The 12,330-nt window shown below is 39.4% G+C and overlaps 1 protein-coding gene across 1 annotated transcript; it reads left to right on the top strand.

The window, feature by feature from the left end:
• Window positions 1-2,185: 2,185 nt before the first annotated feature.
• On the top strand, window positions 2,186-11,483 carry ogfr (opioid growth factor receptor). Its single transcript, XM_088330802.1, has 7 exons — window positions 2,186-2,471; window positions 6,356-6,421; window positions 6,485-6,566; window positions 6,648-6,726; window positions 8,690-8,756; window positions 8,832-8,980; window positions 9,068-11,483. Exons 1-7 carry the CDS (start codon window positions 2,364-2,366, stop codon window positions 10,107-10,109), a joined length of 1,593 nt encoding a protein of 530 aa, XP_088186928.1. The 5' UTR covers window positions 2,186-2,363; the 3' UTR covers window positions 10,110-11,483.
• The last annotated feature ends 847 nt before the right edge of the window (window positions 11,484-12,330 follow it).

Below are 12,330 nucleotides of genomic sequence, written 5' to 3'. Positions count from 1 at the left end.
ATAGATAGATAGATAGATAGATAGATACTTTATTAATCCCAAAGGAAAATTCACACTTGCCTTTCCTTGATCATCTTCCTCACATACCGCCTTCGTTTTAACTCCACCATGTTGTTATTTGCTATTTATTACTTGCTTGTTTTATTCTTGTTTCATTTTTGCTTTATTGTTGTTTGTTACTCTTTTATGTCCAGCGACCTTCGGTGTCCTGAAAGGCGCTTTGAAGTAGAATGTATTATTATTATTATTATTATTATTATGAAAGGGTACTCATATAAATGTGAAAATTGTATTCATTTTATATAACATGAAGCTCGCTACAGGGAGCTGACATGATTGTCCACCACCCCCCAAAAACTTTGTAAAAGGCTGGGCAAAAAAATAAAAATCGAATAGTTCGGTTTGGTCCTTTTGAGTCTCCGTACTTTGTACTCTTCTCTACTCTTCTACACAATACAGCGACAACTAGTGGTCAAATATTACACAGTGTCCCTTTAAGCACCAGACACAAATCTTAACTAAAATGCACAGCATGCGGGATTTAAATTGTATTCCTGCCCTAGCCCTTAATTTTACAAAGTGGAATCCCCCAGGTGAAATATAGAAACGTATCCAGTATTTTACGACGTTTATGTTAACGTTGTGACCAATGTTCCCCCTAAGCTGCGCGTGTGCGCAATTGCGCACTGCTCGCACATTCTCAGCGCACAAGAAAGTCTAGCCAGCGCGCAAAAATGAGGGCTCAAAATTACGAATTAAGAAGCGACTTAAGTCATATTTACTATGCATGAAGGTAAAACTACACGGGTTCCCCTGAGGTTGTGTCCTAAATGCGTTATTTTGAAGTCGAGTCGAAGTAGAACGAAGTTGAGTAAAGTTAGTAGTTTGTCGAGAACCTGCTTCTTTGGCTCGGCTCACTAAAAGGAACCGGCTCTTTCGGGTCCTAAACGGCTCTTCGGGTTGTTTTTGCTTCTTTAATCCCAACATGACCAAATATTATGTAAAATTATGCACAAAATGACTTAAAGGAATGGGGGAATAGAACAAAAAAGAAAACAATACCAAAATGAAAAAGTAGTGAAAAGCTGAGAAAAAAAGAAACAAAAGGATGAGAGAAAAAAAGAATGAACATTTTAGAAAAAAAACTGAAAAAAAGAAGAGAAAGAAATGTAGGAAAAAAGTAAATAGAGAACAAAAAGAAAAAAGTAACAGCTCGGAAAAAAATAAACACAATGAGATTTTTTTTAAAGGAATTTAAAAAAAAGTAGAAAAAAACTTGGAAAAAGAAGAAAAAGTTTGTGTTGCATTCAAATAATTTCCAATTATATCAAGTGAATCTTGTTGCCAATATTGTACTTCCACTAAAAAATGTGATTAAGTACAGTTCTGTATCTGGCAACCGACTAAATAAGCCCCCAAAAATGTTAATATTATGCGACAAAATATGTCAGGAAAAAAAAAGAAATGGAAATCTTGTGAAAGAATTGTAAGAACAAACGACGTTTGTAGGCCGTACAACCTTTGCAATAGTACACTTAGTCAATTCATTCCAAAGAGAAAAATAATTTTGCATTGCGGGAAACTCAGCAGAATGTAACTTGATGTCAAGTTTTGGACATGTTTGATAATTAATTATCTTGCCACACTTGGGATTATGGTTGCTCACTGTTGTTTCAAGCGTTGCTCACCGACTTTGTGTGAACGCTCAGACCCGTGGAAAATTAGAGGGAACATTGGTTGTGACCAGGGTTGGGTAGGGTTACTTTAACTAGATTACTTTCAATTTCTTTTGGATTACTCCCATACCAAATATGCTAATAAAAGACAAAAGAAACTAAATATGAATAAAATTACACAATTTTGTGCAGGCTGGGGGTGTAACGGAATACATGGAACGGCAAAAATGATGTTGGCAAGCTGTTTGGATTTATTTTCATTTTGTTTCTGTCTCATTTTATGTTAGTTTTGCCGGAGATCAAAGAGATCAAAGCCAGGAGAGAAAGCTTACCACATGTTGTGAGTCCTAATTTTATTCACATTTAGTTTCTTTTGTCTTTTATTAGCATATTTGGTATTGGAGTAATCCAAAAGTAATTGAAAGTAATCCAGTTAAAGTAACCCTACCCAACCCTGGTTGTGACTATTTAAACGCCCACTGAAGCACCTGATGGTTAGCGTCATCACCGGCGAAGGGAAAAAAAGAGTGAAGCGGAGACTGGCAGAGGCGACGATGGTTGCCTGAGCACATCAACTGTCCTCGGTTAACCTGCATGGTGGTGCCATTGTAGCTGGATCAATGCACATCTTTATCAAGAAGCAAGTTGGGCTAGCTTCATCAGGTGGCTTTTGTCGTTTGAGGAATTATGGAGGACGACTGCGTGTGCGAGTACGACTCGACTTGGGACACGGAGAGTGATGGAGAGGAGCCGGCCGGAGATGGTCAAGCTCGTCGGCCGAGGACTCTCGTGACGGTAAATGTTTGTCTAGAATGTCGTGTAAAGCTTGAAGAAGTTGTTTTTGTTGGGAAATGGCGTTGAATCTGGCGACTTTGTACAACCGCTTTGCTGTAATGTCATTCTTGGCTACATGCTAGCTAGCTAACTAGCTAGCTTGGTTGGTTGCTATGCTAGATTGACACTGAGGCGTACACCATCTTTTATTTGAGTTATTATCTGTTATCTAATGCGTTTTATACTGTTATTGTTTTCCTTCTTATTTTGGTTTAAGTGGCGAAAAGAAACCACAAGATAACGGATGCGTGACCACTAGCATTTGATGGCTAAAGGAAGTGAAAGATTTGATTTGTTATGAAATTGATGCATTTCATGTCAATACAATATCTCGGGACAATCATATACAATTACAATAATTTGCTGTCGTCTGTCAATAAAGGCTCACTGTGGGTAAAGTTCTAACTTATTTAGACATAATGTTGCAAAATGTGAACGGCAACTTGCAAGCTTACCCAATTTTACCGTGAGGGCTCGCCTGCAGGTGTTTGGATTTAATATCTTTATTTTACCTTTTATTTGCATTTTATTTATTAATTTTTGCCAATTGTTTAACTTGCAGTCGGCCCTGAGGTGTGAACTGATTTATTTTCATAGCAAGCAAAACAAATGTTCACCTTTTCTCCAATTCCACTTTTATTGGCCTAAATAGAGAATAGAATATACCTTTTATTGTCATTGTTACAAAATGGGATAACATATTGTGACAACCAGCACGGCGGCGCAGTGGTTAGCGCATGTGCGGCACAGTTCATGTCTTGGGAACCTCCTGCGTGGGTTCAAATCCAGCTCCAGACTTCCTGTGTGGAGTTTGTATGTTCTCCCCGTGCTTGCGTGGGTTTCCTCCGGGCACTCCGGTTCCCTCCCACATTCCAAAGACATGCATTTCAGGTGAATTGGCCGGTCCAAATTGGCCCTCGGTGTGAATGAGCGAGTGAGTTGTCTGTGCCCTGCGATTGGCTGGCAACCAGTTCAGGGTCAAGTTATTATTTTTTAATGAATGCAAACCAAACGCTCCATCTGGCTGATAAAGGGGAAGTAAATGATATACTCTCAGCTTTAGCCCTGCTAAAAGTTGTATTTTTTACTTCTTTAATTCATTCTAAACCAGAGCAAAAATTACATTTTTTGTTTCATTACTACCACTAGAGTTTAAATAGCATGGTGAGTTGGCTCAAGTGTAAAACTGCGTTCACTCAATTCTTGAAATAACCCAGTTAATGCAGTCAATGTCGAACATGGAAATCTTTTTCCCCTGTTTTTGAATTTGTTATGGTTAGAAAAAAAGCAACTGTCATCCATGATTATAATATGTAGGGGAGGCTGGATGATAAAACATCTATCTATCTACCTTGGTCATATCCCTCAAGAGGGGCGACCGACAGCAAGACACACGCATACAATAACAAAGAAAATAAAAGGGAAATGAATAACAAAAAAAAACACACAAAAATTTTTGGACCATGGCCAACCCAATTGCCCAAACACCCAAACAAGTTAGGCACCTCGGCACCCAAGTTGGTCATGCTTTCATCCCTCCTGATGAAATGGGACACAAGAAAGTTACTGGGGTCAGGGTGACACAACACACTCTTTTGTTCAACAGCAGGACCCGACAGCTTTCACTGGTTTACCACTGCCGCATCATACGGGTGCCCAGCCCATCCTTAAGAACGCGTCCACAATCCCACTATCCTTTCACGACACCTCTCCACTCCTTCCTATCACCAACAAGAGCCCTAGCTTCCATTATATTTAGACCTCTTTCCTGCAGTGCACTCATAACACCATCCATCCACGTCAATCGCGGCCTTCCTCTTGGTCTCCTTCCATTGACTTCTGCTCTGTAGATCCTCTTCAACATTCGCTCCTCATCCATCCTCTCCATGTGTCCAAACCAACGGAGTACTCTTATCAACACGCTTGCTCAGTTCCACGACTACTCCAGTTCTGTCTCTCACAATTTCATTTCTCAGTCCATCCAATCTTGTCACTCCTAAAGTAGTCCTCAAACACTTCATCTCAAGAACATTCAACTTCCTTCTTAAATCTGCATTCAGGCTCCAAGTCTCTGCACCATACAACACAGTCGGCACAATCACACTCTCATACAGTCCCCTCTTAACATCCATACTCATACTCTTGTTGTTCATCACTCTCCTCAGAGCACCCAAAACCTTGAAAATGATAAAACATAATACTGATAAACTACAGTAACCTAAAAATTGAATTTACATTATTTCATTCTTTTTGTGATCCGGACCGTCTGAGAACATAAAGTCTGCATCCAGTCCCATAGCCACCACTAAGTTTCACATCCCTGTCAAACTGAAAACTCGATAGAGAAGATGGCCAAGCATGCAAGCAAGCAAGCTAGCGGGCACCACACAGCTAAAGCATGGGGTTACTTTTTAGGGGTGTACTTTTTTGTTACTGATTGGCACGACTGGTTGGTTGGTCGGATGGATCCCTAAACAAACTTTGGGTGTAGGGCAGGGGTGGCCAACCCGTTCCTCAGGAGCCTCATGTCCTGCATGTTTTTGGAGTTACTCTGCTCAATTACAGGCGAGTCCTATCACCTGGATCATTATAAAGCTCTCACACAGCTTACTATCAAGCTTTAAATCTGCATCACCTGAGTTGGGGAAGAGAAACCTCTAAAAGATGCAGGACATGTAGCTCTTGAGGACCGAGTTGGCCACCCCTGTTGTAGGGGAACCATTTCATGTGATGTGCGTTGGGCAAGTACAGCCTGGTGGGCCCCTTCCCTCTCCAGGCCAAGTGATTGTACCAGTTTGTCTACAAGTTTGAAATCCTTTTCAAAAATGGCAACTTAATATGTTGCTACAATGATTTTATCATGTCATTACCAGGTTGTAACTATTAGGAGTAGTGTTCAAATAAGCAGTCATCCACATCACCATTGTATTTAAAGACACTGATCATGTCAGCAATTTCTCATGCCAGTTAGAAATCATATTTCCTTAAATTACATTGAGCCAATTTCAGAACCAGTCTGTGGGCTACTTGGGTTCTCTTAAGGAACTACCTGGTTCCTGCAGGCACCATGTTGGATGCCCCTCAGTTAAAGATTAAGTGTTGTCCAGAAATCTATTGGATTTAGGGCAGGGCGATATAGCTCAAAGACGCCTTTTTTCCAGTTTGTTTGTTTGGATCCCTAAGCCACCAAAGTTGTAGGGGCACCATTTTCAGGGCACCCCTGAAAACATCAAACGCTGGTCAAAAAAAGACATTAATATGGTGTATCTTGGTCACTCTGAGTGTCTGTATTTTGTATTGCTCCTTGTGCTTTTTAGTACTCATTTTCACCACACGACAACATCTAGTGGTCATATAATACACATTTGCCCTTTTTATAAAATTTGGATCAAATGCAAATTGTTTTAAAGACAAACTGATTTTAAATTTCAATGTTTGTTATTTGGAAGTTGTGCCTAAATGCCACTATTACGGAATTGGTAACTTATAGTAACTCAGCTTGGAAAACCCTCAATCCAGATTTCTGTTGCGTACGAAAAATAAATTGTTTGGTCTGAACAGAAGTTATAAATAAAGCTTTTAAGCTTTAGAATAGGCTTTGAACGTTTCTTATTACACTTTTTAAATAGATTCCTCAATTTTTCTATTCAGCTAATTGTAGCGATTTTAATTTGATACCCTATCCCAGCAATTAATTTGATTTAATTACCCAGCTGGATACATTTCTAAACACAATATCTTGTTAATGTTACTACCAAAAACAAAATCACCAGGATCATACATGTTTAGGATCTTGCGTTGTGGTTTTCACTTGACCTTGTTTTTTCCATTTTGTTGATTCACAGAGGCATCAAACACCAAGAAACATGAGGGCGGCAAAGGACATGCAGAACTACAGGAGAGGGTACCCTGTAAGTACAGAGTCTTCAATTTGACTGTTGGAATCAAGTTATGTAATTTTATTGTTCTCTCAGAATCTCGCAGATGACGAGTGCTCGGAGGATAAAATGAACAACTTGCAGTTCTACCTCAATAAATTCCCTTCTTCACCTGATGGTATAACACTTCAATCAAACCAAAATATAATGGCAATGTAATGTCTCACAGTGATTAATTTTTTTTACTCCACGACTATAGAGATCTACATCGAATCTTTCCTCAAAGAATGGAAAAATGACTATAAAAGGTTGGAGAGGGTCCACTCATACATTCAATGGTATGTGCATTTATTGTTGAAAAAACGCATGCACAGAATGAAAAAACAAACTGACTTACACTGAAGTACAGCCTGGGTACTATACATTAGATGTAGGATCTTAAGCCTGAGCCTAAACCCGACCTGAAATCCGGACCAAAACACCCTTCCTCCTTACAGATAAAATATGAAATATGGTGTTTGCTTCGATCCATCTATTTTACTGTACCGCTTATCCTCACGAGGGTCGCAGGGGTGCTGGCAGTGGGCGAAGGAAACTCACAAAAGCATGGGGAGAACATGCAAACTCTGCACCGGGAGGCTACCTTAGCTGGAATCTAAGAGTTTCGCATGTTAGTTTGTCACCTAAAATTCCACTTTCTCTAAATGTGTTGACAGCAGCTAACCAGTCTCTGATTTAAAACTTTTGATTTCAAGTATCTTAATTGTTTTTTCAAAAGTTTTAATCCAGCTACTTTTTTTTTTTTTTTTTTTTAATAAGCACACTTTTATGCTTGTCTGTATGGTTACAAGGCGTCGCGCCCAATGAGCCGGTGCGCCGTATGTGTTTAGAAATGCAGAACTGGAACCAGCTACAGAGTGTGCCTTTCAACACTGTCCGCCTTAAGGGCGTGAAAATGCAGTCCTCCAAAACACACAATATTGGCAACAGGCGTGAAAATGCAGTCCTCCAAAACACACAATATTGGCAACGGATTAAAAAAACAGCCCAAAAGCATACCTACATTGTTTGTCGATCTTTGTTGTAATTCGTTTGGTTGACTCCTTTATTCGCCTTTTACAAGACACTCATCAGATTATTTTCAATACTTGCGTTGGCCTTCGACCTTTTGATTCACACCAGTCTTGGCCAATTGCAAGCTTTTTTTCACGGCCATGAGCCTGTAACAACCAATGGGAGACTGTATTGAAAGAGAACATTGTGACCAATTCTGCATCAAAAATCTTTGATAGTGACCAATTCAAATGTGAAAATGACACATAGGTTGGCCTGTTAAATTCCCAAGAGTTACGTCCCGGACAATAGTTTGTAAGTTGAATTTGTTCAGAAGTTGCTTCAATGCTATATTTTGTATGTTGATGGTATCTATAAGTATGTTTTTAAGGCTTGCATAAGTAACCTGTATTGTTTTGTACTAAAAAAAATAATAAACTTCATAAAATAATATCCTCTATAAAGTGAGGTTTAACTTACTTTTGAGAGATGCCCTTCAAGAGGTCCTCCTCTGTGGTAAAAAGTGTTCCGACCATTTTCACAACTGCATCAAGCTTTCTTATTCCACTTTCATCTAAAAAGAAAAAACTCTCCTCTTCTTTACACTAATCACAAATTATATCAAATGGATAAACGAGTATTAAACAATAAAAATGTCAAAGTTCTGGATGCTGAGTGACAGCGCCACACGCCTGTAGCGGCAGAAAGAAGCACTACAGTACATGTCCTGTACTCTGAAAAAGGTGCACAATACAAAATGTAACTTACAGCAATTTACGGATGTTTTTCGACATCCAAAAAACTAATGTTCGTATATACCGGTCCTAAGTCGGGGAGTGTCTGTACACATTTACATTGTGTATTCAAATCAGAGCTGAAGGTAATTGTGCTCAAAGCCAATCTTATTAATTTTTATGCAAATAGGCAATTATGCAAATCATTGATTGACTTCTGCAAATAAGTCAAACATTTAAAACTCTTTCACAATGTGGTTGTTTTTTACGATTGTGATCAAATTTGACAAGGCACTTGGTATGGCTTCAAGCTATTGCCTCAACTGTTTTCGAGCTAATTAGGCAAATTTTTCAGGAACAGTAAGGTGTTAAATAAATGCATTTTTATAAGTTTATTTAAGATCTCTCATACCGCCTGGAGTGACCTCACATAGCCCCAGATAACCCTGTTTCTGTAGATTGTACCCATCAATGTAAAGCACGAGTGTGCATTTTTTCTGCTCTTATCAATCAGGCTGTTCCCTCTACGTGAACCTGGCGTCAACTACATGGCTTCTGAACTCACCAAGAAGGAGATTGAGGTGATTTTCTCCTAGATAATGATTAAATAAATCCCATACAACTTGAATTTTGACTTTTTATGTGCTGCTAACCAGGCCTTTAAGCAAAATGAGGATGCCAAAAGAAGACTAGTGGAGTCTTATGAACTCATGTTGGGCTTCTATGGCATCCGCCTTGTTAACAAAGAGCTTGGCGAGGTGACACGTGCAGAGAATTGGAAAGAGCGCTTTGGAAACCTGGAGAGGTAGACCTTCCCCTTTCGTTGTCTCTGTTGCTGGCTCAGTATGAACTCTCAGGGTTCTCATGTCTCTTTCAATTTCTATCCAAACAGGAACATGCACAATAACCTGCGCATCACACGCATCCTGAAGAGCCTCGGAGAATTGGGCTTCAAGCATTATCAGGCTCCCCTTGTGCACTTCTTCCTCGAAGAAACTCTGGTTAAAAAAAACCTCAGCAATGTTAAACGCAGCGTATTAGACTATTTTCTGTTTGCAGTTTTGGACAAATATGAGCGCCAAGAGCTAGTGCGCTTTGCTTACCTTCACTTTGAGCCAAAGGATAAATTTGTTTGGTGTCCTAGAAAGATTCAGAGACAATTCCGGAAGGCAGAAAAAAGATCTGAAGCTATTGGAAATGGAGAAGGCAAGGACGACAGCAACTCGAGGATAAAAGGCAAATCTGGAGATAAAGCGGTTCACGCTAACGAGGAGGAGCTAGATGATAATGCCAAGTTGCTGAAACCAGCTGAAACAAAAACGGACAAAATCAAACAAGACATGTCCCCTCAATCGGATGAAATGACAGTTGGCAATGGGAATTGTGAATCTAACAACAACAGTTTAATAAAGACCAGTGACTCAAATGTTGGAGTTGATGGAATGGATCTAACGCCCCCTCCCGACCCCCCGAGTGGCAAAACTGAGACCGCCCCAGACATGAAGTCTCATCCTGCAATCATTCCGCAGGTTGCTATTCAGGATAATTTCATGCAAACAGACGACGAGATGAATGCAGAGAAGCCACCGAAGAAAAAGAAGGAAGATGACGTTTCATTTTACAGCAACGGCTCCACTGGAGATGCTACTGGCGCTCAGGTGGATAGAAAGGTCGACTCAGCCTTTGATCAAATGAGCTCGACTGCTCAAACTCCTCTTAAGAATGCAAAACACTCACCTTCCCTGTCATCTGAAAGGGAAGAAAAGATTCCAAGGACTGATTTTCCTCAAGTGCCAGACAAAGATGACAAAGGCTTGTATGCAAACCGAAGTATGCATGAATCGAGGGATGAACTGACAACAGAGAGGAAGGTGGAGGATGTGGACATGGAGTCAAACCCCTCTAGTTTAGACCCAACCATGGCGGATACATGAAAGGTCTGATTGATTTAAGTCCGCCTCTTTTTAATAAATTGAAGTCCAATTAATGTGAAAGAATCTGTTTAGTTTGTTTGGGTAAAAGTGTTATGACCACAGTCACTGTACATCTGGAATATGAAAGCCCTATAGTGTACTATTCTACTTGGAGATTGTGCCCTGTTCAAGTCGAATAGTTCTTGAAACCTGAGGCTGTGTTCACGATCCAAATTGCAACTATGCTACGAAAAAATTCGGTTGAGTTTTCCGGCACTGCTGGTTGAAAGCAGTAGTAATTTGATACCAAGCAACCACAAACATTCGCGGTTCAAGTCAGATCTTTAATCGTTTTATTTTTACAATGACCTGAGTAATTAGTGTTTGAAATGTGCGCAATGTGTCAAAATTATTCCAACCTAACCTGTTGTCTGTACTGTACTAGCATTTAGGACCCTAAGGGTGAACACATCCGTTGAGTCTCTTTAATGCTAGTACAGAAAAGCTCACTTTAATGTTCTCGTGAGTGTTTGACAGACATACTCACTAAAATGTTTACCTGTTTTGTTGTTGGATTTTTTTTCTACGTAAAATTGTTTTTCTGGTATTGGGTTGAGTAATGTTACTTGGACATGCCTCGACAGTGGCACCTCTGCAAAATGAGATTCTGTCCTTCAAACTATGCTGCCACTTTCAGAAAGTGTTAAACCAGAGTGGAACAGAGGATTGTGGTGATTTGTTTCACAAACACTATTATTTACCAGTGCATTGCTTTCAGTGCTCATCAATGTCTGCTTGTTTGCCACCGGCCTTTTCAATTTCAAATATGAGCCAAATGCATGTATACTTGATGTGGTTCACAAATGATGTTTGCAGTTAGGGCATAAATTGGTAAAATGATCAGTGACTGTATTAGAATGGCTTTATGAAATTGAAGTACAATGTTTTCAGAAAATATAAAGTATTTATGCAAACAAACAAATGTTCTGCACCATTTTGAGTCATTCTATAAGATGTTTTTGCACTGGACAATTGACATTTTGTGTTTCCCCTTGCAGGTATTTTTTTTTTTTTTTTTTTTGTGATAATGGTGAACTCACACATTCTTAGACTGATTGTCACCCCTATGGAGAACTGAAAGCCTTGCCAAAAATGTGACGGACTTCCTGATTGTATAAAAAAATGTCTGCGTCGGAATTGATTAAGCTTAGCTCTGTATTATGATGCTCAGTATTTTGGAATCTTTCCAGGGTGCTTGAGTTTGACTTTAACACTTGCACTTATTTGGGAATATGATTGATTTAAAAGTTAGTCAAAGTATAATTTGAGTTGTGTATGTAACTTTTCCTCCGTCTGGAAACCTGTTTAAGAGCTGAATAAAGATATTTTCTGACACATGGGTAGAATTTTTCCAGGGGGGGGTTGAAAGCTGGGGTGTGTAGTTTGAGGTGGTTTTCAGGATGAAACTGGTGAAAGTAAGAAACACAACTGTTTCTAACACAGTCCAGATGTCAGCCCTAATGCCAAAAAGATGAAAAATCAAGAGTTAATTTGACTGGCTCTAAGAATTCCACACACTTGCATGTACAACAAAAGGAGCTGTATTGATTTTAGCCAGCTAGTAGAATATTTTGAAGTTACACTACCTAAAGGGGCATTGTAATAGTTGACCACTAAACGTTAATGAATTCTGTTGTGCAATTGAAAAGGAGCGCTCTAGGGCACAAAGAACAATACAAAGTGCGGAGACTTTGTGCCCATTTTCTCAAGAAGGGCAGGATAGGCCTACATAATGAAAAATCATCACGTATGTGTGTGGTCAGCCACCCAGCACTAGCATTGGATATTCAGTTTTTTTTTTTCTGTAAAAAAAAAAAAAAAAGCACCATGTACAGGTGAGAGTATTACCCACGGTAACTATTAAAAATACACACAAATGTCTCCTAATTTATTTGTATAATTGTCAGTGCTAACCAGTGGATCAGTTTGAAATTTAATGTGATATTCACAAGTAGAAAGTGACAACCTTTAATGGTGTTAATTGATTCTAAATCACCTTAAGTGAAATTAAAATATAAAATAACCAGCCACTTTGGGTGCCCAGCATCCCCAGAGCTCTGAACCTAAAACCGTCCCTGGTAACATCTAACTTTGTCAATAGCTATAAAGACAAGGGCATTCACCTAACATGTGATGGTCCCTGGTTCCAGACCAGGTGGAAACATTTGTTGGTCTGAAGAGG

This window comes from Urocampus carinirostris, chromosome 3 (assembly GCF_059441175.1).
Source record: "Urocampus carinirostris isolate Australia breed hairy pipefish chromosome 3, RoL_Ucar_1.0, whole genome shotgun sequence".
Taxonomy (NCBI): domain Eukaryota; kingdom Metazoa; phylum Chordata; class Actinopteri; order Syngnathiformes; family Syngnathidae; genus Urocampus; species Urocampus carinirostris.
The sequence above is the reverse complement of the archived record's forward strand: the minus strand, read 5'-3'. Positions and strand labels throughout refer to the sequence as shown.